At 44.7% G+C, this 27168-nt stretch overlaps 1 protein-coding gene across 2 annotated transcripts; it reads right to left on the reverse strand.

Moving 5' to 3' along the window:
- Positions 1-318: 318 nt before the first annotated feature.
- LOC147664909 (uncharacterized) lies at positions 319-22620 on the reverse strand. Of its 2 annotated transcripts, XM_086949898.1 has the most exons (3): positions 22451-22620; positions 17776-18045; positions 319-3534 (listed from the first exon to the last, which is right to left on the reverse strand). In XM_086949898.1, exon 3 carries the CDS (start codon positions 3157-3159, stop codon positions 1927-1929), a length of 1233 nt encoding a protein of 410 aa, XP_086806024.1. In that variant the 5' UTR covers positions 3160-3534; positions 17776-18045; positions 22451-22620; the 3' UTR covers positions 319-1926. The 2 variants fall into 2 exon arrangements, with proteins under 2 accessions (XP_086806024.1, XP_086806025.1); XM_086949899.1 differs by lacking the exons at positions 17776-18045; positions 22451-22620 and adding an exon at positions 6099-6225.
- Positions 22621-27168: the final 4548 nt, after the last annotated feature.

Raw genomic sequence — 27168 nt, forward strand, 5'->3', positions numbered from 1 at the left:
GCCTTACACTTTCCACAACAATGTGCACGTTTCATGATGAATACCGAATCGGGCTCTATTTTCCATATTACAACACCTTATGTATAATCAGCTCTTTTGATGTTGATGGGCACGTGTGAAAGTCTAAAATTGTGGACTCTATGAATGTAGATTACAATAAGGACCGCAACCCCTTCTGCTCTAGGAATATTTTGTCCGGCAATGCGCTGGGTTAATAAGTTCACCAATGTGCATGTGCTAATTTTCTTGTTGCCGCCTCTAAGTGCTTCTGTCTGTGTGTGATTCTGAAGCATTAGCTAGAACAGAAGTATGAGATCATTTATAGGTTGTAAATCATTTATTTTGCACAGCCTGAATTCTACAAAATTAGATTTAGTCATTGGTAGTATTTTTGCATAGTTTTATTCTTGCCTCTGCCACACTTTTGTCTACCATTACAAATTTACACTCCCTCTAGATCAAATTCAATGTTCCTTTTTACAATTCCCTACGATGTTCAGCTTCTCTTTTCAATTCAATTCAATTCTTGCTTTATTTTTTAGGCTTGCAAATCATAAAAGCATACTTTTAAAACAATCATATAAATATGCAGGATCTAGTTACAAGGTTAACATTTTTTAAAAAAATCACATTACAAATTATTATCCCTTAGTTAAAATGGTTAATAACAAGCAAAATGAATCAGTTAAAAATTCTCCCTATTTGCATTGATATGAGTCAGAGCTGGCTATTGTACAGTATTTAGTCTAGGTTCGCTCGATGACGAACAATACATTTAAGAAAGCTGACTATTATAAAAACTATGTGCTCGCCTTCTAGGAGCTGCAGAAAGATTAAGGCCGGACGACATTGCCTATATCCAGTGTGACGTAGCAATGGAACAAGACATTTTTTTCTGAGACCTTTATAAAATGTACAAAATAGGATGGTGTGCAGAGTGGATTGCAAAGAGATATCATCACAGCTTCTCTTTTCAAGTGTTGCTTTTGTACATTTGTTGAGACCAAAGTGCATCTCAATTGGATAATTGTTGAGCGACTTAACTCTTTTTTCATACAGTGGTCATCACTTGCAGTCTATATGTCATCTGAAAACAGCAGATGTTTTTTGCGTATTCCTCTGGCTTCGGAGTACCCTTTTATGTTGCTCAAAACGGAACACGTGAACATGAAATCTAGCCAGGTAAACATACTTAAACCAATACAAGCATTGCCAGGAAGAACATATAGACTGATTAAAAGGCACGATGGAGAGAAACGTACAATAAAAGGAGAGCGCACTGAGTGTCAGGGATAAATCAAGTGCATAATAATTAGTACCAATGTTAGATATGCAAAAAGAAAAATATCAAGTTAAAGTCTAAAAACTTATTGCGGATGTTCTTCAGTAATCAAGATTCTTTTAGCAGATAAGGGGGGTGTTGGCATAAGGTCCTTGAGGAAGTTGCTTACTAGGCCAAGTTCCGGACAAAGTAGAACTAGTGCAGCACATCACATCACACTGGCTATGACGGTCTGGTCATTCTCATGGTTCAGTTGGGTCTGGTTTTCCACTGTATCACTATAGTTAATTGCATCAAGCCACAACTGTACAAATATTGCACAAATTAATAGCATTTTAAGATCCAAGTATGCAGTAAGCTTTCACCTATTTAATTGTAATTTACCGATGCAAAGCAAAACGTTTGCCTATTCTTTCAACCGTCCAACATGGCTTTATTAAGCATTAGCCTGTCTTTGGATTATATGTGAATATATTTACACCCCGTCTATATTTGTTTCAGTGTAGTGTCTTTCCTGATAGTGGTACGGCCTCTTATTTGAATTTGTTGCAGGTATGTGTACGCTAAAGAAATTTCAGACTAGTGCTCTTCATAAATTCAAAGCACTAATAATTCTTCCTCTACATCTTCCATCCAGATTAATGTCATGATTGACGATCGTCAATAAATGCATCACCAACAGTCAAGTCTGGCGCATGCTCTCTCATGTGATGTGTTAGACTGATTTTATGATTGAAGCTTTTTGGACATTCAGTGCAGCGATAGGGCTTTTCTCCTGTGTGTGTTCTTTCGTGTTGAGTCAGATGGATTTTCTGACTGAAGCTTTTCAGACACTCCGTGCACTGATATGGTCTTTCTCCCGTGTGCGTTCTTTCATGATGCGTGAGATGGATTTTCTGACTGAAGCTTTTCTCACATTCACTGCACTGATAGAGTCTTTCTCCCGTGTGTGTCTTCTCATGCTGCGCCAGAGTGGATTTCTTACCAAAACGTTTGTTACATATAGTGCACTGGTGAGGTTTTTCCCCTGTGTGAGTCCTCTTATGCTTAGTTAGAGTGCTTTTTTCACTGAAGCTTCTTTTACATTCATTACACTCGAAAGGTTTTTGACCTGTATGCGATCTCTCATGTTGAACTAGGCTGATTTTATGACAATAGGTTTTCTCACATGTTGAACACTGATAAGGCTTTTCTCCTGTGTGTACAAGCTCATGCTGAGTCAAACTGGCTTTAGTACCAAAACTTTTCTGACATACGTTGCACTGATAAGGTTTTTCTACCACGTGGGTTCTCTTATGCTTAGTCAGGTAACTTTTAAGGCTGAACGTTTTCCGGCATTCAGTGCACTGATATGGTTTTTGTGTCGAGTGAGTTCTTTCATGCTTAGTAAGGGTGCTTTTTTCACTGAAGCTTTTCTGACACTCACTGCACTTATAAGGCCTTTCCCCGGTGTGTGATCTCTCGTGCTGCATAAGACTGATTTTATGACAGTAGGTTTTCCCACATTCAGCACACTGATACGGTTTATCTCCCGAGTGTGCATGCTCATGCTCATTCAGGCTGCTTTTCTTGGTGAAACTTTTGTGACATTCACTGCACTGGAAAGGTTTTTGTCCAGAATGAGTTCTCTCGTGCTTAACCAGATAGCTTTTAAGACTGAAGCTTTTCTCACACTCAGTGCAATGAAAAGGTTTTTGATTGGAGTGCGTTCTCTCATGTCGAGTCAGATAAGATTTGTGGCTAAAGATTTTCTCACATTCAAAACATTGATACATTTCATCTTTCACATCTCGCTTATTCTCTAGCATAATTTCAAGGTTATAACTAAAGCTTGTCTCGTGTGAAGTGTAGGGAAAAGCTATTGCGACAATTTCCATTTTGTTATCTGTAATGAGTAGCCTCTTAATTGAAGTTAGTTGAATTTTCTACTATGCTTAGTTCTTGCACTGGTCCTTCTTTTTTTCAGAATTGCGTTCCTTAACAGATCTTTCAATCCCACGAATGCTGGCACACTTTTTAAATTTCAGATTGCTGTATTTATAGGTTAATGAATGAATTGCTAAAACAAGCAATAGCTCACGCTGGTCCTTCTTGCCAAAGGCCTCCTGAGCACACTGTTGCTTCTATAAATTGTTCTGTTCTCACATCACGGGAGCATCTTCAGTGCCTTTCATGTGCACATTATAATGGTGGTAATTGTTTTGGTCCAGGTGCCGGAATCATCTCGTTTTTTCTGTCCATGCTTGAGTTACCTGTAGAAATAAAATGAAAGATTACCTTTCAACTTGCAAAACATCACACAGAGCTTGAAAACTGTTATAATTTGACATATTCTGGAATGCTAATTCCCAAAAAAGTGTTGTATGCTCTGAGGTGGAGATGTGCTATTCTTATGGGGTTGCCACAAACTGGGATTGCTATGAAAAAAGAGTCCATTAAAGAAGCACAGGCTGATCCTGATGATTTGTAAAATGGTGCATCTCTGAATAACCACAAACAATGAAAGTTTAATTACACACTTGGCACTGGATATTCCTGAGAAAGGGAGTTAATTAAATGTATTCTAACATACAAGCCTTTTTTTAATGTACATGGAGAGCATAATCATTATCCCACCTGTTATTTGTTCCGTCCTCATTTCTTAGAAGACGCACCATGTCAAGAGATTCTGGTCTTTTGTGAAGAATTGCGTCTTGCACCCATAAAGGAGGTACTGGAGTACATGTAACCAGCATGAAATCACTATACTAGACAGAAACTTAAACCTCAAGTTCGACATTAACTCTCTAGTTCAGGGGCACAATATCAACTGAAAACCATATAGGCATTAAACACAATGTCACAGAGATGGATCATAAACGTTTAAATCAGGCTCTAGTGATGTCATGACTGGCTTACATCAAAGCCATTCGCTGCAGCATTCCCAAAATTCAAATAGAGCCTTCCAAAATCCACTTCCCCACAGCTGCAAGACTTGTCATAGGAGCAAGAAGATACAACCACATCATCCTTTTATTGACTTCATTAAAATTGCTACGCGCAGAAGCATTATTCCAATCCAAGCTGGCCTATACTGCATACAAGGCCATTCAAACAAAACACCTAATTCAACCTGCAACTCATCATCTGAGACAGAAAATGCTCTTTGTGAACTGCAGAACCTATGCTGTTAGAATTTCCAGCCATCAAGAAAGAAAAAAAACAAGCCTTCTTAAGGAATGCACCCATGATTTGTAATTCCATTCCTCCAGCAATCACATCTCTTCATAGCATTCAACCTTTCAAGTACCCAGAACTTTGTATTACTTTCTTCTCATATTAGCACTGTGCAACTTGCTGCATTTGTATTGCACTCTGACATCTCTTTGGTCTTGTTTGCACTTGCACAAGGGGTGTCTATAGAGACCATCGGACCCCCATTCCTGCTTTTGGGGTTACCACAGATGTTGCTGAACTTTCTATACTCATACCAAGTACCAATAATGTACACATGGCGATGATGGCCCCAAAAGGGTGTCTCTCAGGATACCTCTCATGTAACACACATTCTCCAAGACTGAATAACAATACTTTTTTTATGAGTATGTATGTCTTCCTGCCTAGGCAATCTTCTGGACATTGTGCAGTTACATCAGATAATATGTTACGATGAATTTGAGCTAAGTATCAGATTTTCGTCCATCTCTGGAAAGTAAAAGCCTGAACTGCCAGCTAAAGAGGCTTTTGGATCAGAATGGCCAAACATTTTAACTTCTTGATGCGACTTGTGCTGCCCTCCTCAATGTAACTCTTGTCTCCATCACAAGCATGGCTTAGCATTCATTTGTGAGGACTGAGACTGAAAGCCACACTTAATTAAGCACTACTGTTTAGTCAGAAGGCTTTCTCAGCGAGATCCCAGATAGAGTTCCATAGATAATAGACCTATAGTTCAGAAACACTGTCTGTCTCCAATAAAATAGGTTGACAACTTGTAAACTTGACTTGGAATCATGTGGTTTAAATATACATAGCCTAACTCAACTTCCTAGGAAGCGAGTGTGTGTTACCAGTTGGAGATGTTGCTTGTAGATGGAAGGTCTAAAACACTCACTGCTGGAAAACCAACTTTCTAATGATGTAGTAAACAATTGTCTCTCGTTCTGCCACAAGTACGTGAGGTTGTGGCTTGCCTAGCTGGCAGAATGACCATCATCGCCACATATACTTTCTTCACAATGAGGACTGCAGTCAGCAAGGATGCAATCCAGAGTGGCCGGTTTTTATATTACAGTTTATCACAATGTGACAGCATAGTTTTCCAAACTTGTAGCATTACAAGGAGTGACTGATTTATAGCAAACCAAATTATAAAACCAGGAACTGCTGAAAAGGATACTCAAATGATCAGGCTAAATTATGTGCGTTTTCTTCAATGAAATGTTGGTCAATGGGCACGAACATAGTTTGTTTTATTTCCATAGTCATAGAAAACATTGCAATGTCAGGCTTCCCACTTATACTAACAATTAAATTGATAAGCAGGCAATCCAAAATACAAATCAAAAAATCAAGGATGCACTACAATATATATTCACTGATTTTCCAACATGAAGAAGGTTTAAAGTAGCGTAGTATTCCCCATAAGGCTACAATTTGATCTCCTGTGTTTTCCATTAATCTTTGAACACAGTCTTGTGCAGATGCTGTATCTTGGATATGAAGCCTTTTAAGATCAAGGACACAAATACACACACATCAATTATAGCAGCAAGCTATTTAATATAAAGAAAACACCAATGCAGATTGATTGCCTAGTTAACTCCCTGCAACTTACCCTTCTAACTCTAGCAGAGATTCTGTTTTTCAGAGGCCTCACCACATAAATGAGGTTCAATAAGTTTCAGGGCTCAATCATCCTGGTGCTTCAGGATCACCTTCAATATGACCATTAAAACGTTTAGCTGCAGCATAAAGATAACGAAGTGTAATACCATAAAGTATAGAGACACAATTACAGTGCACATAACAGATGGGAATTGGACCACCACACAGAACACAAAAAAAGAAGAATTAACAGGATACAGACATTAATGACATTTCCAATACAGATTTCAAAAGTCGTGGATGCTCCGTGCAAAAACAATGAGAACTTTACTTTATGTAGTAAAATGAATGCACTTAGCCCCTCTTTGAAGTAGATCACTAAATCTGGGAATTGGAGGCAAACACTTGAATATGAAACACCACCGTTGCCGGCACTCATTCTCATTGAACATCGATGGTCGTGACGACGGGATGAGACGCAATTTCTTTGCTACGGAGGGCAGGATCCATTTTGACACTGAAGTAGCAACATCAGGTACATTTCCCCCAGGATCACGCTGCCTGATGTCACTGACATGCTACACATGGTGCCACTTAACGTCAAGACACCATTAGATGTGGCACCACTTGATTTCGAACATCTCTCTACATCACAGACCTGCATCAAGGCATTGAACATCAACCCACCCTCAGTGAGAGGTTCAATGACTCCAACAAAATGGCGACGCTGTCCCCTATGCTGACTGAGCCTCTGCGCATTTTTGGATTTTACACTTTACCATCCCAGAAGTGATGTAAATGAAAATCATGAGGCCCCTTGCAAGATGTGAAGAGGGGACCCGTAGTCCCTAATATCACATATATTCACTAGCCAGGAGCTGAATGCCCTCAGCGCCGGAGGGGCTTCAGGGGCCTGCGTTATGCCCGTGCTTACCAGCAGAACCACTGCAAGTCCCAATGAAATCTCTTCAACTGTCTCCTAAATCACTTTTGGAGCCACACATACATGCATGTCTCCAATCTGAAAGAGGCCTCCTTCTCCTAGTTTGTCAACTACACCTGCTCAGACTTCTTCAAAAGTATCTCATCCTCCTGCTCCTCCAATCACTTCCACCACAAAAATGAAATGAAATACCAGCATTTGCTCCCACGATTGTTCCACCCCTTACCCACCTGATCAACGCCTCATTCCAACAGGGAGCCGTACCCCCGAGCTGGAAGGCGGCAGTCGTTAAAGCTTTAATAAAGAAACCTTCCCTCGATCCTGAAAACCTGGCTAACTATAGGCCTATTTCCCTACTCCCAGGAATCAGCAAGATTGCTGAAAAACTGGTTAATAAAAAACTCTCCCAGTTCCTGGAGGACAACAACAGGCTAAAAAGCTCTCAGACGGGCTTTCGTCCAGGGCAGGGCACGGACATCGCCCTCCTGGCAGCGGTAGAGGAGGCCAGAGCACTCTTAGACGAAGGAGGATCAGTGGCAGTGATCCTCCTCGACCTGAGTGCGGCCTTCGATACCGTCAACCACCAACTCCTCATCAAAAGGCTCAAGAGAGTCGGTGTGGAAGGCTCCGCCCTAACCTGGCTCTCATCCTTTCTGGCCCAACGGACCTATCAGATCTGGGAGAACAACACCTGCTCCTCCGAAACTCCCCTCCAATGTGGCGTGCCTCAGGGCTCCTCCCTGAGCCCCACATTATTTAATATCTATATGTCCCCATTGGAGGAGGTCATCACCCCGTTCGGAGTGAGCGTCGTCAGCCACGCCGACGACACACAACTAGTTGTGTCACTATCCCACCCCAGACAACAACCAGCAGATTTATTCAACTGCCTTACGCAGGTCCAACGCTGGATGAACAGTTCAGCCTTAAAAACTGAACGGGACGAAAACTGAGGTTCTGCTCCTCGGCCAGAAAGGACTCACACTCTCCCCGAACATCTGGCCAGCTTGTCTGGGTCCCCCCCCCTGATCCAAAAGAAGAAGTAAAAAGCTTGGGTGTGTGGATCGATACCGATCTTTCGTTCACCGTGCAAGCAAAGAAAGTAGCTGGGACTTGCTTCAGGCTCCTGAAATCGTTGAGGAAAATCCTGCCCCTCTTGCCCCCCAACTCCCAAAAACTGCTAATTCAAGGCCTAATACTCTCGAGGCTTGATTACAGCAATGTGGTCTACCTGGGCGCCCCCGAAGCGACGCTGAACAAGCTTCAGAGAATTCAGAACATCGCGGCCCGGATTCTCACAAAACCTGCACTAAAACTCCTCCACTGGCTTCCCATAAGGGAGCGGGTCAAATTCAAGGCCCTGTGCCTAGCCCACAAACTGCTACATAATCAAGGCCCCCCTGTTCTCAGGAAACTCATCAAACCCTACAAATCCTCAAGACTCCTCCGTTCGGACATGGAAAATTTCATCATTACCCCCAGATTTAAGAAAGCTCGCTCAGGAGGAAGACGTTTCTCAGTCCACACCGCACGTCTCTGGAACTCACTCCCCCGCGACCTGAGACTCGAACCACAATATCTTCGCTTCAGGAAGCGGCTCAAAACCCACCTTTTTCCCTAAATGAATTATGCTTGTCCGTAACCCCGATCTTCTGTTCCCCCCGATCTTCTGTTCCCCCCTCCCCTCCCTCCCCTCTCCCCTTCCCCCCTTGTCCCACTGACCTGAAGAGATAGGATCTTTTAGCGCTGGGATACCTCCGGTGACTACGCGCTCTATAAAAATAAATAATAATAATAATATTAAATAATAATTTGTAAAGCACACAGCTACCTCCGGAAAGGTGTCCCGGCTCGGGGCCCTTGGGAAGATTAAGAAAGCTATTACCCAGAGTCACATGGTGCTGGGCTAACTTGGTGCCGGGGATTGACCCATGAACCTGGTTGTCCGGAGTCGGGCACCCTGCTCGCTGCGCCACACCACTTCCATTTTAAGAGGCAAAAGAGAATTCTGTAAAGCAATACATAATCTTACACCTCAAATTCATTGGCTGATTCTCCATGAAGAATGTCCGCCCCTGCTACTCCTCGAGGCATGCATGTTGAAAGACCTCAACTTCTCAACATGGGCTGGCTTGAGGGGCATGTAAGCTCAACATTCCGTTGGAGGCTTCTCACACTATTTATAACAGTACCAGGCTTGCTGGGAATAGCAGAGGAGAAACTTCTGACACCAGCCGCTCCACTACTACTGAAGAAATACCGGATTCAACCCCTGCTTTTCTTTGCATGGACACTAAGCCAGAGTCCCAGATACTGTCAGATGCCTGGAAAAGACACAACCCAGCTCCAGGAGCACCAGCTCCTCCTCCCAATGAGGAGACCAAGATGAATTGATGCAGCGGACAAAAAGAGGAATGGTACATCCTCCGCAGTCCTGGCATCAGTTAGATTAAAAGCCTTCTTACAGACAAACAACTAGTCTCTGTGAGAAAGCATTCAAAAGTGGCTCATGTTCACCTGAAAGATAACAAGAAATATTTCTGCAAGGTGGCACAAGACCGGCTTCAGTTCAAACAAGTAATTAGTACTGCCACTAATTTCACCAAGTTTGCAGCTTCAGTCTACCTTCACAGCATCACACTAGAGATTTTTCTGGCTGCACCTCGCCACCTCATTGCAGAGCTCAGGTCAAACTACTGAACCTTCCATTCTCAGGCAATGCTCTTTTTGACTGGCAACGAAGAGGAAATAAAATGTATAAAAGCTGAGGTCAATGCCAACATATCATCTGTCTGACTTATGCAAGTTAACTATCCCTTTGCTGAAGAGGCTAACAACAGAACTAGGCCTTCTATGTTAAAAACATAAAGGCATGTATTCAATATATATCCTGGTTGAGAAGAAGGGAATCAAATGGTCTACAAATCAATTCCCAGAAGTCCGTTACAACCCCAGTTTAGAATCTGTCAAACCTTGTAGCAAGACTGGACACAAAGCAAGGAAAAGTGTGTCCTTCAGAGGACAGAGTGTAATCAATCTGGAAAAAGCAGCAACAGCTCAGTAGGATGCTGAATCCAATGGATTGCCAATTTTACTTTAGCTGGAAACAATGAGACCAATGGGAAGACAAATGGAAGAACGAACTCTGAATTTTTCCAGCAGCAAAACAATCCCTTATATTGTAGTGCAAGGGAAACAAACTGGTTTGAGGAGTCCATTCCTACAGAATCTTACATCGCAGGTGTTTGTCACAGATGCCTCATTTGTGAGGAGGGTGCTCACTTAGCAAACCTGTTCTTTCGGGATCTGTGATTGGAGAAGGTAAAATTATGCCATCATCAATTTTCTGAACTCAAGTAATTCACTTTTCTTTGAAGCGCTTCTCCCCTTCTCTAGATGACCAACAGGTTCTAATTTAGGGAGACAAAAGCACCACAATGCACTAGCTAAACAAAAGTGGTACACGGTCAGTCTACTACGTAGTCTCTAGAGATGCAGAAGATTTGGTCAAGGCTCTTGGCCTGGAATCTGTCAATAAAAGTGATCTCTCTTTCAGGAGTGCAGGATCAACATGATTGTTCAGCAGATTATTCGACGAAAACCGTCAGAGGGTCATGAACCACAACATTCTTCTAACGGGGGATTCTCACAAGTAGACATATTTCCCACATGTCAAATTTCTAAATGCCCAACTTCCACTGTAGGATATGTGAACCTGTCTTGCTGGCAATGCTCTTTTGAAGAGCTGGTTGCGTTAATTCCAGTACCCTTCCTCTCATCTCACAAATAAGATTGGTCTCTTTAAGCAACGGAGCTCTCAAAAAACAGTGATCCTCATAGATCTGAAATAGCCCATGCAACGTTGTGTCCCAGACCGTCTTTCACATGCTTCTAAAAATCACACAAAAGACTTACATGCAGCTAGTGACCAAGCTTTAAGGGAAGCTGTTGCACCTGACAAGCATGGATTCGGAGGTCAGACAGCATGGACAGATGAACTTTTTATTACAGCTCAACAGCCTCTCGCATTTAAACAGAAATTAAAAACAAGAGGATGTACTGTCAGGAAGATGTAATTTTACCATAGTTGTTCCACCTAGCTTCACCTAAATTAGTTTACCTCGATAAACGTTTGCCTTGCTGAAAGAGACCTCATCAAAAATTATTTTCAAGGTCCCAGCAACCAACTATTTCTTGGAGGATTTAAACACGGTGTTCTCTCCTATTGGAAATCCTCCTACTCTAGCCTTCTCCTTCTTCATCAAAGTTAAAATTGATGCTCTCAAAATGAATGTCTCACCCTTTCGAACCCACTTGTGTGCCTTCATTGAAGCATCGCTCAAGGGATGCAGCCTCTTTTGGTTGCAATTACTTCCGCATGTAGGGCTAATGAGCTGGAAGCCCTACCAAATGTGAATGAATGAATGAAAGTTTATTTATAGTGCGCGAACTTAGCCCAAAGGGCATCAAGGCGCAGTCCACACATAAAAGTATATAAAAATACAGAGAGAGAAAAAATATTTAGTAAGCCTGAGAGAAGAGCCAAGTCTTCAGAAGCTTCCGGAAAGTTACCAAAGTGGGTTGGTTGGAAAGTTCGGGGCAGGGGGGGGGGTTATTCCACAGTTTAGGGGCCAAAGTAGAAAAGGCTCTTCCTCCCCATTTCGCCTTTTTAAATCTGGGGACAGCAAGCAGATTTTTTGAGGATGTAAGGAGGGTTCTCTTGGGAGAATAGGGACTAACAAGAGTCCTTATACCTTCAGGGCCAGAACCAAACACAGCCCTGTGGGCCAAACAGATGAGCTTGAAGGAAATCCTGGCATGTATGGGTAGCCAATGGAGATCCTTCCTGGCCTGAGTTGCAGATGATAGCCTGGATAGATTTAGGACCATCCTAGCAGCAGAGTTTTGAACCATCTGAAGGCGATGGAGGGATTTCTTGTTTATGCCCCCATACAGCGCATTACAATAGTCGAGGCTGGAAGATACCAGGGCAACTGTTGACTGCTTGCGGGCGTCAAATGACAAGTAGGGGGCGATCTTTTTAAACATGCGGATGGTATTACAGCAGGTGGATACTGTTCTGTTAACCTGAAGGTCAGAGGAGAGGGCCGAATCTATGAGAACGCCAAGGTATCTGGCCGAGTTGGTGGGTTGGGGGCAGTCTCGCAAAGAGGGGGGCCACCAGTCTTCAGACCAGATGTCATGGTTTCCTCCAAAGACTAGGACCTTTGTCTTCTCCCCGTTGAGCTTTAAGTAGTTACGCACCATCCATTGCGAGACTGCTTCCATGCAAGTTCGAAATTTGGAGGCAGCCTCTTTGGCCGGTGAGGTGGTGGAAATGATAATTTGGGTATCATCTGCATAGGACAATATTTGGTACCCAAAAGATCTTATTACCTCGGCAAGTGGGGTTGAATAACAAGGGACTCAGGGAGGAGCCCTGAGGAACCCCACATTGCACGGCCTGGGAGGGAGACCGAAAACTACCTAGCTGGACCCTTTGCTGTCTCTGAGAGGAAGGAGGACAGAAGACTCAGGGCACTTCCCTTTCACCCCTATCCCCTTCAGCCGGTCTACCAGGATTGAAGGGGACAGGGTATCAAATGCTGCCGTGAGATCAAGTCAGAAAAGGGGGTGGTGATGAACAGAGTGTCTGAATTAAGCAGACCACTCTTACCCAGTCCAAAGATCAGGGTTTGATCCATCACCGTTATTTATCTCACTGCACCATCCCAGCTCAGAACCTGGCTATATGCAAATCAGTCTGTCCCTGGCCCAGTGCATCATGGGAACAGGGCAGACTAAACTACCAAGCCAATTCTTCACCAGAAAGGAGACAAGCTATCGGGGACCGGTTTCTGGCATTTCAGCCTTCTTCGGCCCGGCTTGCTTGAATCCTGATGGTGCAGTGAGAAAGGGACTCATGTCTGAGTATACCCTGCCACACCTATAGTGGCCAAAAACGATTCAGAAAAGGGGGTGGTGATGAACAGAGTGTCTGAATTAAGCAGACCACTCTTACCCAGTCCAAAGATCAGGGCTTGATCCATCACCGTTATTTATCTCACTGCACCATCCCAGCTCAGAACCTGGCTATATGCAAATCAGTCTGTCCCTGGCCCAGTGCATCATGGGAACAGGGCAGACTAAACTACCAAGCCAATTCTTCACCAGAAAGGAGACAAGCTACCGGGGACCGGTTTCTGGCATTTCAGCCTTCTTCGGCCCGGCTTGCTTGAATCCTGATGGTGCAGTGAGAAAGGGACTCATGTCTGAGTATACCCTGCCACACCTATAGTGGCCAAAAACGATTCAGAAAAGGGGGTGGTGATGAACAGAGTGTCTGAATTAAGCAGACCACTCTTACCCAGTCCAAAGATCAGGGCTTGATCCATCACCGTTGTTTATCTCACTGCACCATCCACCATGCAAATCAGTCTGTCCCTGGCCCAGTGCATCATGGGAACAGGGCAGACTAAACTACCAAGCCAATTCTTCACCAGAAAGGAGACAAGCTACCGGGGTATACTCAGATGTGAGTCCCTAGCTCATTGCACCATCAGGATTCAAGCAAGCCGGGCCGAAGACGGCTGAAATGCCAGAAACCGGTCCCCGGTAGCTTGTTTCCTTCCCAGTATAAGAATTGGCTTGGTAGTTTGGTCTGCCCTGTTCCCATGATGCACTGGGCCAGGGTCAGACTAATTTGCATATAGCCAAGTTCTGAGCTGGGATGGTGCAGTGAGCTAAAAAACGGTGATGGATAAAGCCCTGATCTTTGGACTGGGTAAGAGTGGTCTGCTTAATTCAGACACTCTGTTCATCACCACCCCCTTTTCTGAATCAGCCGTGAGATCAAGTAGCACCAATAAAGTGGTCTGCCCTCTGTCCACCTCAGAGCAGATGTTAACTACGACAGTGAGGGCGGATTCGGTGCTGTGAGCAGCACGAAACCCATGCTGGGAGATGTCAAGAAGACCATTCTTATCTAAATATGTAGTCAAATGAGAATTAAGGTGGGCCTCATGTATCTTTGCCGGGGCTGGGAGCAGAGATATTGGCCAGAAGTTTTTTAAGACTTCAGGATTTAGGGAAGGTTTCTTTAGAAGAGGCTTAACAACTGCCGATTTCCAAGGAGTTGGAAAAGACCCCTCATCAATGGCCATGTTCATAACCTGCAAGAGAGGAGGGAGGACAGTCTCTCTGCAGGACTTCAAGATTTTCAGAGGGCAGGGATCAAGAGGCGAACATGATTTAGTGGCATCAAGAAGGCGATTTAGTTCGTCCTGCGTCAGATGTGGGAAGCTGGAAAAATTAGACGAGGAGTCCATTTCAGGGGTCTCAATGTGGGAAAAGGAGGAAGGGGGGGGCAAGAGTGCCCAGTTGGCATACAGTTCAGTATTGAGGGAAGTATAAATGTCAGATATTTTGGAGTGGAAAAAGCCTGCGATATCATCGCAGAGCTCCTGCGACTCATTCACTGATTCGATGACTTTAGGTGTTGACAAAGTGTCAATGATTTTAAAAAGCTCTCTAGATGATTTTAGTGAGGTGGTGATCTTGCTGAAGTAGTTCTTTTTTTCTTCAGCTATGGCCTTTTTGTATTCTCTCAGGGCTGACTTAAGTAGATTTTTCCCCTGGGGGTCAGGACAGGCATACCAGGCTCTCTCCTTCTGTCTACGTTTCTGCCGTAGTAATCTTAGTTGTTCCGAAAACCAGGACGACGAGGGACTTTTCCTGGCCGAGTAATGTTTTTTAAGGGGTGCTAGCGTGTCCAGAGCATTAGAGAGAGCAGCCGACAGACCCAGAGCAGCTTCATTTGCATCAGGCAGAGAGAGGGGATGGATGTCTGTCAGGAAGGGGGTGAGTGTAGTGTTGGATATATTATTGTAGTGTGGAGTCATATGCAGCCTTTAATAATAAGAGTGTGATGATGAGATTTTACCCTAACGTTTTACCTAAGATGGTACCCATATTCAGAACATATATTTATTTTTAGCAACTATACCTCCCTACTGGAATGTTCTTTTCACTTTCTGAATAGTAAGAGGATTTCGTAATTCTATCTAGAAAAGACTAAAACCTTGAGAAAAATCAGACCAATTCTTAATCAGTTATAAACCCCAAGGTACAGACTTAGCCACTTCTAAACAATCTCTTTACGGTTTGACGATCTCCTGTATTACACTTTGTTATCAATTAACTAATGAGCCACTACACCAGGCAGACCAAAAGCCACTTTGACCAGCGGTAAGGCAGGCACAACTGCCTTGTTAGGCAATGTTCATTTGGCTAATATCTGTAAAACAGCCACTTGGAAGTCAGCACATACTTCTGCAACACATCACTGTCTGGAATTTGATACAAGAGCGGATTGTAGTGTGAGGTAAGCTGCCTTGAGAAGCTTTTTTGGCTAATTCTATAGAATAGTTGACGGATCTCTGGAATTGTTTTTCTCCTTTCAGGGATCTGCTTGCTACTCTATTTTAATTTGACTACCGATGATGATCCTGTGATCTAGAAGAAATGGAGGCTTATTAGTCATTATGGTTTTTGTATGGTAGGAATCTTAACTGAAGTCTGAAATGAAATACAGGAAATCCTGGTGTTTTATCTCTTCATCACAAGGGATAACTTTCTACAACTTCTTCAACGTTAAAGTCCATCAGACTACTCTTCCTCGTCTTAAGGCCTATTGTGCAGCATATTGACTCATAGGCGCTGTAAGGTAGCTTTGAGAGGTTTTAAACAGCACTAAAGAGAAAGATTCTGAAAACTGAACCTTGGATAAGCTCTGAATGGTGCTTTTTTGTAGTGGATATGCTGGGCTTGTCACCTTCTCTGAGATAGATAGATAGATAGATAGATAGATAGATAGATAGATAGATAGATAGATAGATAGATAGATAGATAGATAGATAGATAGATCTGATAGATCTGATAGACAGACAGAGCAACAAGACACAAAGGCAAAGCGTTCTAGGGTCCGAAATAAAATGCATCTTAGTTTGTTACTTTTGTCTTCTGTCTGCATAACTGTATTTCATTCATCCATTTTTCACCACTGCTTAACCACATCAATTCAAAAGCATCCAGCTTCTCTTTCCACAGGCACTCTTCTAGTTTCCTTCAGATTGTTTTTTTATTTGCAAAAGTTTAGTTTCTCATAATTTACTTTAAGCTGTATTTCTAAATAAGCTTTTGCTGATGGAATTTGTTACAATGCTTGTAATAACACTGTAAATAAGATTTCTTGGATTCTAAATTTAAGGCATGAAGGGGGAAATGCACAAATGAGGAGATACTCAATCGTGTGCTGAACCGGTCTTGTTGTCTGTAATGCACTACGTAAACGTAATAGACTATCAAGTTACACACTGCCTGTTAACTAAAATGGGAAGTTACTAGGGTTGATAGTCTGCCATTTTAATTGGGCCTCTACCGATAGTATCAATTATTAATTGAAATCATAAAAATGAAGTGCTGTAGCCTCACTCCAGCTCTAAGTGCAACAGCCACCTCACTCATGCGTTGACTGCAGTATGGGAAGAAGACGAAACTCCTTTAAAAACGCAACCACAAGGCTCTCAAATATCAACCATAATGCTATTATGGTATTGTTTGAATTAATTAACTGGTATTTTGTGTTGGTCTGAGTTTCTCTCAAACTCCCCTAATGATAAACTGCTCTGCATACTCTCTGCTCATGAACCAATCAGTCTCTCCAATCGATCTATCTGTTTGATGGTCTGCATTTATATTGGTATGTCCTTCGATTCAGACTTCCTTGTAATTCCATTTGCCTGTACTACATCACGGCTCTTTCTCTTCATGTTCAGTTACCCTGCATCCTCAAACTCTGCTATGCTCATGCCCTTGTATCTGCTTCCAAGCAGCTTTATGAAAAACAGCAAGCCAATTGCCCTGGCTGCCAGGGCCACTGTGCAGCTTCATGAAAAACAGCAAGCAAGCTCCCATCAAGATGGTTTCAAGTCTATGCCCTGGCTTGTCAATGACCATGTGGAAGCAAATATTATGTGTAAAAGGATAGTCATGCTTAGAAATCAGAAATTAACAGGGCGTACACACTTTCAATTACTGTAATCACAGAGTGCAAGAGTTTCCCACGGAAGAGTTAAGAGACTGGCTGTTTTCTTCAGTTGATGGTACAACTGGACGCTTTGGGTAACTGGACGATTGGACAGCGGTAGCTTAAATATTTTGTACGTGTTGTGGTGTAAAGCTTCTGATGAACTGGGTTCAATCAGCAGCCAGTAGATAAATGATAAACCATGCACAGACAAAGGGGTACATTAGTTCATTTGGGTGTAGAGGGGCCTAAAAATCTTAAGATCACTTGATATTTTTTCCCACCACATTTCCAGGTTTACCAGGAGTACAGCTCTACAGGCAGCGGTTTACAATGGCTGTACTTTCATTCACTCCTTAACTAACTGTAGGGGAGGACTTCAAGGCCTTGAGCTGACATTTCGAGACCTCATAGCCAAGAGACAGGAAACGAACAGGATAGGATCTTCCAATGTCTCTGAATCTTGCTTGATCTCAGTCTGTTATGGCCTGTGTAGTGTATCGCAGTAGCTGCAATTCCAGCCTCACAATGGACTCCTAAGTGTGAAAGTTCAATTTTTCTGGGTGAGCAAGCAGCGTGACCTCTATATCGCAGCCCCCTCAGTACCCACCAGAGAACCCCTCTGTCAGCAACCACTGTAGCCCCCTCAATACTCACTAGAGCAACACTTTGGCAGCAACCAAAGATCCAAACTGCTACATCTGCAAGCATACTCTTTCACAGTGCAAGCCTTGTAAGAATTCCGCCTTCATGGGACTCCGCGAGACCTCAGTGCCTCGGACCACTGCCTCCTGCTTGTCTTTTGGATTCCCAAAACAGCTCACCAGCTCAAGCTCATCGTCTCCTGCTCCAGTCATCTGCTTAGCTTGTGGTTCTTCACAGGCAACTCCTTGTGAAGCATCGGTGCACCTAGAGCAACCTGGCAAACTGAAAGAGGAAAGAGACAATAAAGAGTTCACAAATAGAGCACTACACCCACACATGAATCAAGCACTTCCAAGTCAAGACTGCTGTGATACAGCCGCATTCCATGAACTCATTTGTGCTTCTTTGGATTGTGAGAACTAAAAGTGTGCTGTGGACTAGTGCAAGAACATCAATCTACCCAAAACAACTCCGGGATAAATAAAGGAACCTGTGCACTACCTTGGTAAGATGACCAGAACCATATTTCTAAAGACACAAACAGCAAAGGAATTTGCCTAACAATCAGTGCAACATGTGAGACTTCAAAGACTACCATTCTTTCAGATAACTGATCAAGATGCCCAGATTGACCCTCATTTCTGCAGAAAACTACGCACGTCTCTGACCACTGGTGCCATCATCTGCGAACCACCTACAGTGGGATATATCGAATAACTGCCCAAGCTCACTCACCAGTATGGTCCCCATTATTCTGACTAATAGGAAAAAGACCTCTAAATGACTGCATTTGATGCACTTTCCATCGGCCAGTTGCCTACTACAAAAGACCGTGACACATATCTATTTGGAGGATTCCATTCAGCACAACAAAATTTTCAAACAGAGAAGGACACCCACAGCTAAAAGCTGGTGTGCAACGACAGCAAGGTCCAACTTTACAGGTCAGATACTGTATCTGGCATTCAAAAAGCACTTAGATATCAAAAACAACAGGTAGATTGCATCGAAGATTGGTGCAGACAGAATTACCTGTACGGTCAATCCTGTGGTTGGAGAACTGGATTTACCTGCAACTCTTCCTGTACATCCAGTGTTTCAGGTGTCCGTACTAAAACCATTTAATAAAACAACCAAGCACACACCACCACCCCCGCCCATCATGGAAGATTGGTCACAGCATGGTGTGAAGATGGTACTCAATTCCAAGATAATATGCAGGTGTTTACCTCACTAATTGAAGAACATTCATAGGAACCAACCAATCATGTGCAATTCCCAAGTTTACTACACCTCTTCTATTCCTGCACCCCATCCATGTCCTGCCCTTTTGGAAAGAGTTGGTGGGTCGGCCCAGCCATGGGCAGTGACAATGCATAACCATGAGCCTCATATGGACCTCTTACTTACAATAAGGCCTTAACCCAGTGCCCGCCCAAACATCACTTCCTTGTGTTTATTCACAGTGGCCATCCCCCAACTGATACAAATATTTTAAGTGAATATGTTTGGGCAAGTACATTTTCACACAGATCCATCCAGAAAGAGGTTAAAATATAAGAGGTGGGGTGACAAGGAACTGAGTTCTCATTGTTAACCTCTCAACAGACGAACTCGCTCTGGAAGATGGTAGGAATGCTGAGCACAATCCCCAGACATCTAAGACACTGAGACAGGACTGGAGTGCTCCCGCCACCTGCATGAGGTCCGTCAGAACCACCCATCGATCTGAGGCAGGGGTCTGACCTGCCCGCTGAAGGCCCGCAGGATGGCCTGAAGAGTTTTCTTGTGACATGGGAAGGTTGCACCGAATGCATACTGTATCAGCATTTGAGAAGTTTCTCTTCTGAGGGCAACTCCAAGAACCTTAGCAGTTGTCAAATGGGGCTTGGGGCCGCCCCCACTCCCCCCTGACAATTCGTAACTGAACTATGAAGGTCTATATGTGGTACAGATGCTTCCCTGAGGAAGTATCATAACCAACCAACTGGACTGTGGCAACGCTCTCTACTTAGGAATCGCCTCACACCTCCTATAGAGAGTTCAAACCATACAGAAGGCCACAACATGACTCAACCTTTACCTCCCCCGATGAAGCCACATCATCCCCACCTCAGGCAGCTCCCCTGGCTCCTGGTACAGAAGAGATGCTAATTCAAGCTGCTGACCCATGCACACAAGGCTCTACACAACTAAGGGCCCGCCTACATTAACCACCCGCTGAACTTCCACAAACCGTCGAGAAGATTACACTCTGCCTCCCTATCACTTGCCCACACTCGACGCATCTACCAAAGCAGAAGTGGAGGGTGCTCCTTTTTTTTTTTGTTTACAGAGTTTTATATAGCGCGAACTTGACCCGAAGGTATCAGGTATCAGAACGATTTACATAGCACCAGTTGCGCTACATGAGGACACATTAATTTTTGTTAGGCATGGGAAGATTAAGTGATGTGTCCAGAAACACAGGATGTTCAGCGTGACTCGAACCCAGTTCCCCAGATTCACTGTCAACCGCCCTAGCCGTTAGGCCAATTACAATGCATGTAAAACCCCTGTAGATAAGATTTCTTGGATTCTAAATTGAAGGCATGAAGGGGTAAATCACCTAAAGAGCAGATACTCAATTGTGTGCCGAACCCGTCTTGTCTGCGATGCATTGCGTAAGCGTAATAGAAACTACCAAGTTACACACAACCTGTTAACAAAAATGGAGAATTAGCTTGATTCTGGACGACTTAGAGAGAAGAGTCTTAGGGAGTCCGATATAAAGAGAACTGGCATAATCTATAAGGGATATGACCATGGCTATGACAATCTGGATCAAGGCTTCGAAAGTCAGGAATTTAGAGATTTGTTTGATCCTACGAAGTGATAAGAAGCATGATTAAATGACTGCACCTAACTGGTGTTTGAGGGATAACTCATTATAATGAATCAGAGGATTTTGACAGATTACTTTGGGGGTTGGGCCCTCCATATCAGTGGGCCAAAAAGAGGCGTTCCAGTAGACCATTTTACTTTTGATGATGACATTCTCAGTTTTATTCTCCCACATCGTAGCAAAGACCTGGAACAGCCTCTCCACACAGATCCAGACCATCACCTCTCCTCCAGAATTCCAAAAGGCACTACAGACCTCGCTGTTCGAATAAACCTTCTAGGACCTGCAAGCACCTGGAAACACTATTGGGTTGTTAGCCGCACTATATAAATCCTGATTAATTGATTGACTTGTATATGCAACTTCTAGACAAGGGATATGGATTCCCTGCCTGAAACTTTACAACAGGTGTGGATGGTTTACTTTTCAAGTGCCCATATCAGGCTCTTCCCCAGACAAAGCCTTTGTGCAGTGATGCTTATTGTAGCAGCCAGCACAGGGGCGGTCTGCAAACTAGAGCACCTGCAAACTAGGCATAATGAGGTGTGAGGTTTCTTCAAATACCTGCCATCAGCGTCTCTGAACCAGTGATAAAAATAGTGAAAACCAAAGGCCTGACCTAGAAACTTGCTCACTTTGCACAATGGAAACTGCACTCCTCACACCTACCATTAGCCAAATAGCAGTGCTCAGAAAGAACTAATCAGTAGCCCCTCCCTAAGAAATGTCCTCACAAAATTTCTAAAGGTAGCCATGACTCTACACTCCAGCTACAGTAACGCAGGCAATGGGCTTCCACTGTCTAGGGAAGCTGCCTCCATCTTGTGTCATACTAAAATTGAAAAGTGTTTCAGCAAACAAATGATGGACGGAATGCTAACAATGCAAACATTCTCCCCCAGTCAAAAGATCTGGGTTAAATCCATTGTTCTTCTGCCCACTACACCATCCCAGTTTGGACCCAGCCATATGCAAATCAGTCTGACCTTGTGCCCCATTGGAACAGTCCAGACCGAACTGCTAGGCCAGGTCCTCCCTGGACTGGAAACAAGCATCCTGGGATTGGTTTCGGGGTTTCACCCCTCTTCAGCCAGGATAGCTTGATTCCAGTGGTAGTGTGAGCAAGGGACCACAGTCTTGGCCCTTCCCACTTAGGGCGAAAAGTGTTACAGCAAACAAATGATGGAGAATACTGAATTAAATCATACATTCACCCAGTCAAGAGATCTGGATTAAATCGAATTGCAGACAATATGGAGTAAAGCGTCACCAGGCTTTCCAAGGTGAAAGTTGTGTGTGAAAACCACTCAAAATCGTAGTCTTCCCACAACACTTCTAATCTCATTTTGGCCCGAAAATTGGTCCTTTTTCCACCTCAGGGTTTCCTCCCAACTCATAACGAGGGCCTGTCAAAGGTAAGTCATGTGGATGCCACATGTTTGATAATTTATAGCTAATGGAGTTTTCCACATAATTATGGCGTTGATGCACTTCCACATACTTTCTTATCTTTTGCATCATTTTCTGATTTTAGCAGAAAGACATTGCTTCCAAGTAACTAAGAACGCGGCGGTGACTTTGCAAGAGTTACAAAATATGAAAAGTAACACTGCCGTGAAATGTGCCGCAGTGGGTCTTTGATGCCGCATGCCTGCACACCACCATGCCGCATCACTCGGCCCTCCCTGCGGCGTGTTTCTCGCGTCTCTGGTTACAAATGATCATAAAGGCCCCACGCCCACGAATGAGGGAGCTGCTGGAAGTCTGGGGGCCACGGCGCAGCGGGGCTCCTGGCAAACATACCCGGGCCGGTGAGGGGCCTCCCTGGGGCCGGCAGGCCCGGAGGTATCCGAGCAGACTCAGGCCAAGCCGCCTCTGGGAGCGAAGGGGCCCCGCAGACTCTGCTGCCCGGAACCGGGGGGCCCAGAACCCGTGCGTGACCCCGGAAGCGTACAGAGGCACTGAGCATGCGCACCTGATAGAGACAACAAAGAGCATGCGCACCACGGGAGTAGTAGGCATGAGATGAGCATGCGCACATCAGAGATACTGGAACTGACTGCATGCGCGCGTCAGAAAGTACTAACACTGAGCATGCGCACAACAGAAGGCACCAGCACTGAGAGGCACCGGCACTAAGCATGCGCAGACCAGGCGTCCGAAGCGCTCAGGTGATCACAAATGGCCCCAACACTAACATACATGCGGCGATACACTCCTAATCAAACGGATAGAAATAATCACTTAACTGCGCTGCTACAGCAGCAAAGAAAGAGGAAGGACTCCTGGTTTGGACCGTTCATACTATGGGACTGATAACCTGCCTGGTGGAGCGAAGGGCCGCTAAGGCCGTTGGGATTTGTAGTTTAAAGCTTTGATTCGCTGATATTTATTTATTTATTTATGCGTTTTAATATAGCGTGGACTTTACCCGAAGGTGTCAGAGCGCTTCACAATAGGAACATAACTGATACATGAGAACATTACAAGTGAGCAAAATACAAAAGCAAACGTTACATTAAATGAAGCGAAAATGACAATCGTGTGCCAACAAAATACAAGAGGTAGCAAACAGTGCATTACAGGAGGAAAAAGTGACGTGTGCCGGTGTTGTGTAATATCAGGTATCCCCTCGGAATCCGGTATCCCCTGCTCTTCGGCTCTCTTCGGCGCTCTGCCCGATTGGCCAGCTCGGACTGCTCTTCTGTAGCCACGCCCCCTCAAGGCGAGTGGCATGGCATCTCAGGCCTGGCTCGGCATGGGCAGACAGAAACAGCAGCGCTCCGAGCCGAGGATGGCTCGTAAACAATCCTTCACCAGTTGTATTAATTAAAGTCTGTCAGTAGCCGAGCGTGATACATTTAGGAAAGAGAGTACAGGCAGGACAGGCGCCTACCTAGAGCTTGTGCTCTACTGAGGGGCACCTTAGCGTGTACTCTGAGGCCGAGGTTGCAGCCAGGATAATAAAATACATCAAAGTGAACGATCTCAAATTTTGCTATAAAAGCCAGCGAATATTGTTCACCCAAAGAAAATGTGTAAACTATTGCATTTTATAAACATAAATCTAAAAGAATTTGGTTAAAAAAAATGCATTTTACTTGTATTGATTTTTTTCCTTCCTTTTTTCTTTCGTTTTTTTCCTTTTATCCTGTCATCCTTTCCACATTTACTTGTTTTTTGCTTTCTTCTTTCATTCCTCTTTCATCTTTCTTTCTGTCCATACTTCTTTTCTTCCATCTCTCATTATATTTATCTTTATGACCTTGCTTATATTAAATGTATTTAGTTTCCTTCTTCCATCCTTTTTGGAATTCATTATTTTCTTGTTCCTTTCGTTCTTCTTATCATCCTCTTATCCATCCTTCCCCCCTTGACTCTATCCTTTTTTTGCATTCCTTCAATTTAATACTTCCCCTGTTTTCCCTTCCTCTGCCCTTACTTCTGTCTCCCATTTCTTCTTTCCATAATTTCATTCTATTTTCCAGCTCTCCTTATTTCTTTTTCTCCTTCCATTTTTTGTTTTATTTGTTCCTTCCATATTCTTCCTTCGTCCTTTTTTTATTATTTCTTTCCATCATTCTTCTTTTGAGCCCTTTTCCCTTCTCCTCTCTTTTTATTTTCCATCATTCTCTTCTTATTTGCACTGTATTCTCCTTCCTTCATTCGGGGAGAAGGGTGCAAGGTGGAAGGGGAGAATGGTGCAAAGCGGAGGAGGAGAAGGGTGCAAGGCGGAGGAGGAGAAGGGTGCAAGGTGGAGAAGTGTGCAGGTTAGAGGCGGAGAAGGGTGCAAGGTGGAAGGGGAGAAGGGTGCAAGGCGGAGGAGGAGAAGGGTGAAAGGCAGATGTGGAGAGGGTGCAAGGCGGAGAGGGAGAAGGGTGCAAAGCGGAGGGGGAGAAGGATGCAAGGCAGAGAGAGAGAAGGGTGCAAGGCAGAGGGAGAGAAGGGTGCAAGGCAGAGGGGAGAAGGGTGCAAGGCAGAGGGGGAGAAGGGAGAAAGGCAGATGTGGAGAAGGTTGTAAGGCGGAGGGGAAGAAGGGTGCAAGGCGGAGGGGAAGAAGGGTGCAAAGCGGAGGGTGAGAAGGGTGCAAGGCAGAGGGGTGAAGGGTGCAAGGCAGAGGGGGAGAAGGGTGAAAGGCAGATGTGGAGAAGGGTGCAAGGTGGAGGGGGAGAAGGGTACAAAGCGGAGGGGGAGAAGGGTGCAAAGCGGAGGGGGAGAAGGGTGCAAGGAGGAGGGGGAGAAGGGTGCAAGGAGATGGGGGAGAAGGGTGCAAGGCAGAGGGGTAGAAGGGTGAAAGGCAGATGTGGAGAAGGGTGAAAGGCAGATGTGGAGAAGGGTGCAAGGCAGAGGGGAGAAGGGTGAAAGGCAGAGGGGTAGAAGGGTGAAAGGCAGAGGGGTAGAAGGGTGCAAGGCAGAGGGGTAGAAGGGTGCAAGGCAGAGCATGAGGAGCATCTAGCAGCACCAGGCCTGTCAGCAGTTTTTAAGGACCCCTATGCAAACAACTATGCAGGGCCCCAAGTCACAAGTGCATGTTTCGAAGTTTAAAAATAAAGTGTTATGGGAAAGAGAAAACACAGTAGCTCCAGTCTCTGCCACCAACTAATGATTTCAATTGCGTCAGCGGACATGAAAAAATACAAAATGCTAGCTTCAAAACCCATACACAGATTTTATAGCACAAGCACCGGTGCTGTCAAAGCGCAGGGTCTGAGGAAAAGAGTTCCTTTGGCAGTCCTTGAGTGTCCGTATCAATTCAATTCAATTCAGTAATTTATATAGCGCGCTACATACCCAGAGGGTCTCAAGGGGCTTGGAGAAGGGTGGGGAATTACTTGTCGAAAATCCAGGTTTTAAGTTGCTTTCTGAATGCTAGGTGGTTCTGAGTGAGGCGAAGGTGAATGGGGAGTGAGTTCCATGTTTTAGCCGCCAGGTAGGAGAAGGATCTTCCTCCCATGGTGGTTTTGTTGATGCGAGGTACAGCAGCTAGGGCTTGGTGGGAGGAGCGTAGCTGGCGGGAGGGGGTGTAGAAGGAAAGTCGCGTGTTGAGGCATTTGGGTCCAAGTTCGTAAAGTGCTTTGTGTGCGTGGGTTAGAAGGCGGAATGTTATCCTCTTATTGATGGGAAGCCAGTGGAGGTTTTTCAGGTGACCCGAAATGTGATCTTTACGCGGATTGTCTAGAATGAGTCTGGCTGATGTGTTCTGGATGCGTTGGAGTTTTTTCTGAAGTTTTGCGGTGGTACCGACGTATAGGGTGTTTCCGTAGTCCAGGCGGCTTTTAACCAGTGCGTGGGTGACCGTTTTTCCAGTTTCAGTGGGGATCCATCGAAATGTTTTTTGAGCATGCGAAGAATGTTGAAGCAAGATGATGAAACGGCGTTGACTTGTCTGGTCATCGAGAGTGAGGAGTCCAGAATGACGCCCAGGTTTCGTGCGTGGTCTGTTGGGATGGGTGCTTGTCCAAGGGACTCTGGCCACCACAAGTCGTCCCAGGCGGAGGGGGAGGTACCTAAGATAAGGACTTCTGTTTTGTCAGAATTCAGTTTCAGGCGGCTGTGCTTCATCCACTCGGCTACTTCTCTCATTCCTTTATGAAGGTTAGTTTTGGTGGTGTTAGGGTCTTTGGTGAGTGAGAGGATCAGTTGAGTGTCGTCAGCGTAGGAGATGATGAGGTTGTGTTGACGAGCGATGGCCGCGAGGGGGCTCATGTATACGTTGAAGAGGGTGGGGCTGAGTGAAGATCCTTGTGGCACGCCGCAAATGACTTCAGTGGCCTCTGATTTGAACGGTGGGAGGCGGACTCTCTGAGTTCTTCCGGCAAGGAACGAGGTGATCCACTCCAGTGCTTTTCCTTGAATTCCGATGTTTCTGAGGCGTTGTAATAGTGTGATATGACAGACTGTGTCGAAGGCTGCGGAGAGGTCGAGGAGGATGAGGGCGAGTGTGTCACCATTGTCCAGTAGAGTTTGAATGTCGTCTGTTGCTGCGATGAGTGCGGTTTCAGTGCTGTGTTTGGCTCGGAAGCCGGACTGTGAGGAGTCGAGGGATTTGTTGGTTTCGAGGAAGGCGGCGAGCTGGTTGTTGACAGCTTTCTCGATGACTTTGGCCGGGAATGGAAGGAGTGATATGGGGCGGTAGTTTTTGAGTTCGGTGGGGTCAGCTGTGGGTTTTTTCAGAATGGCGCTGAGTTCGGCGTGTTTCCAGCTATCTGGGAAGGTGGCGGAGTTGAGGGAGCAGTTGATGACATCTCGGAGGTGGGGTGCGATGATGGAATCTGCTTTGTTGAAGATGTGGTGAGGGCATGGGTCTGTGGGGGATCCTGAGTGGATGGAGTTCATCAGGCGGATGGTGTCATCAGTGGAGATTGGGTTCCAGTCATTAAGGATGTTCAAGGGGGGTGAAGGTACAGCAGAAGGTTGTGTGGGTTGGTTTCCGGGTTGGTTGTCGAAGCTGTTGTGGATGTCTGCGATTTTGTCGTGGAAGAACGAAGCTAGGGAGTTGCAGAGGTCTTGAGAGGGAGTGA

Source organism: Lissotriton vulgaris, unplaced genomic scaffold (genome assembly GCF_964263255.1).
Source record: "Lissotriton vulgaris unplaced genomic scaffold, aLisVul1.2 SCAFFOLD_671, whole genome shotgun sequence".
Lineage (NCBI taxonomy): Eukaryota > Metazoa > Chordata > Amphibia > Caudata > Salamandridae > Lissotriton > Lissotriton vulgaris.

Bases quoted from the DNA above. Each gene is read 5' to 3' on its own strand.
- LOC147664909 (XM_086949898.1), bottom strand. From the start codon at position 3,159: ATGGAAATTGTCGCAATAGCTTTTCCCTACACTTCACACGAGACAAGC.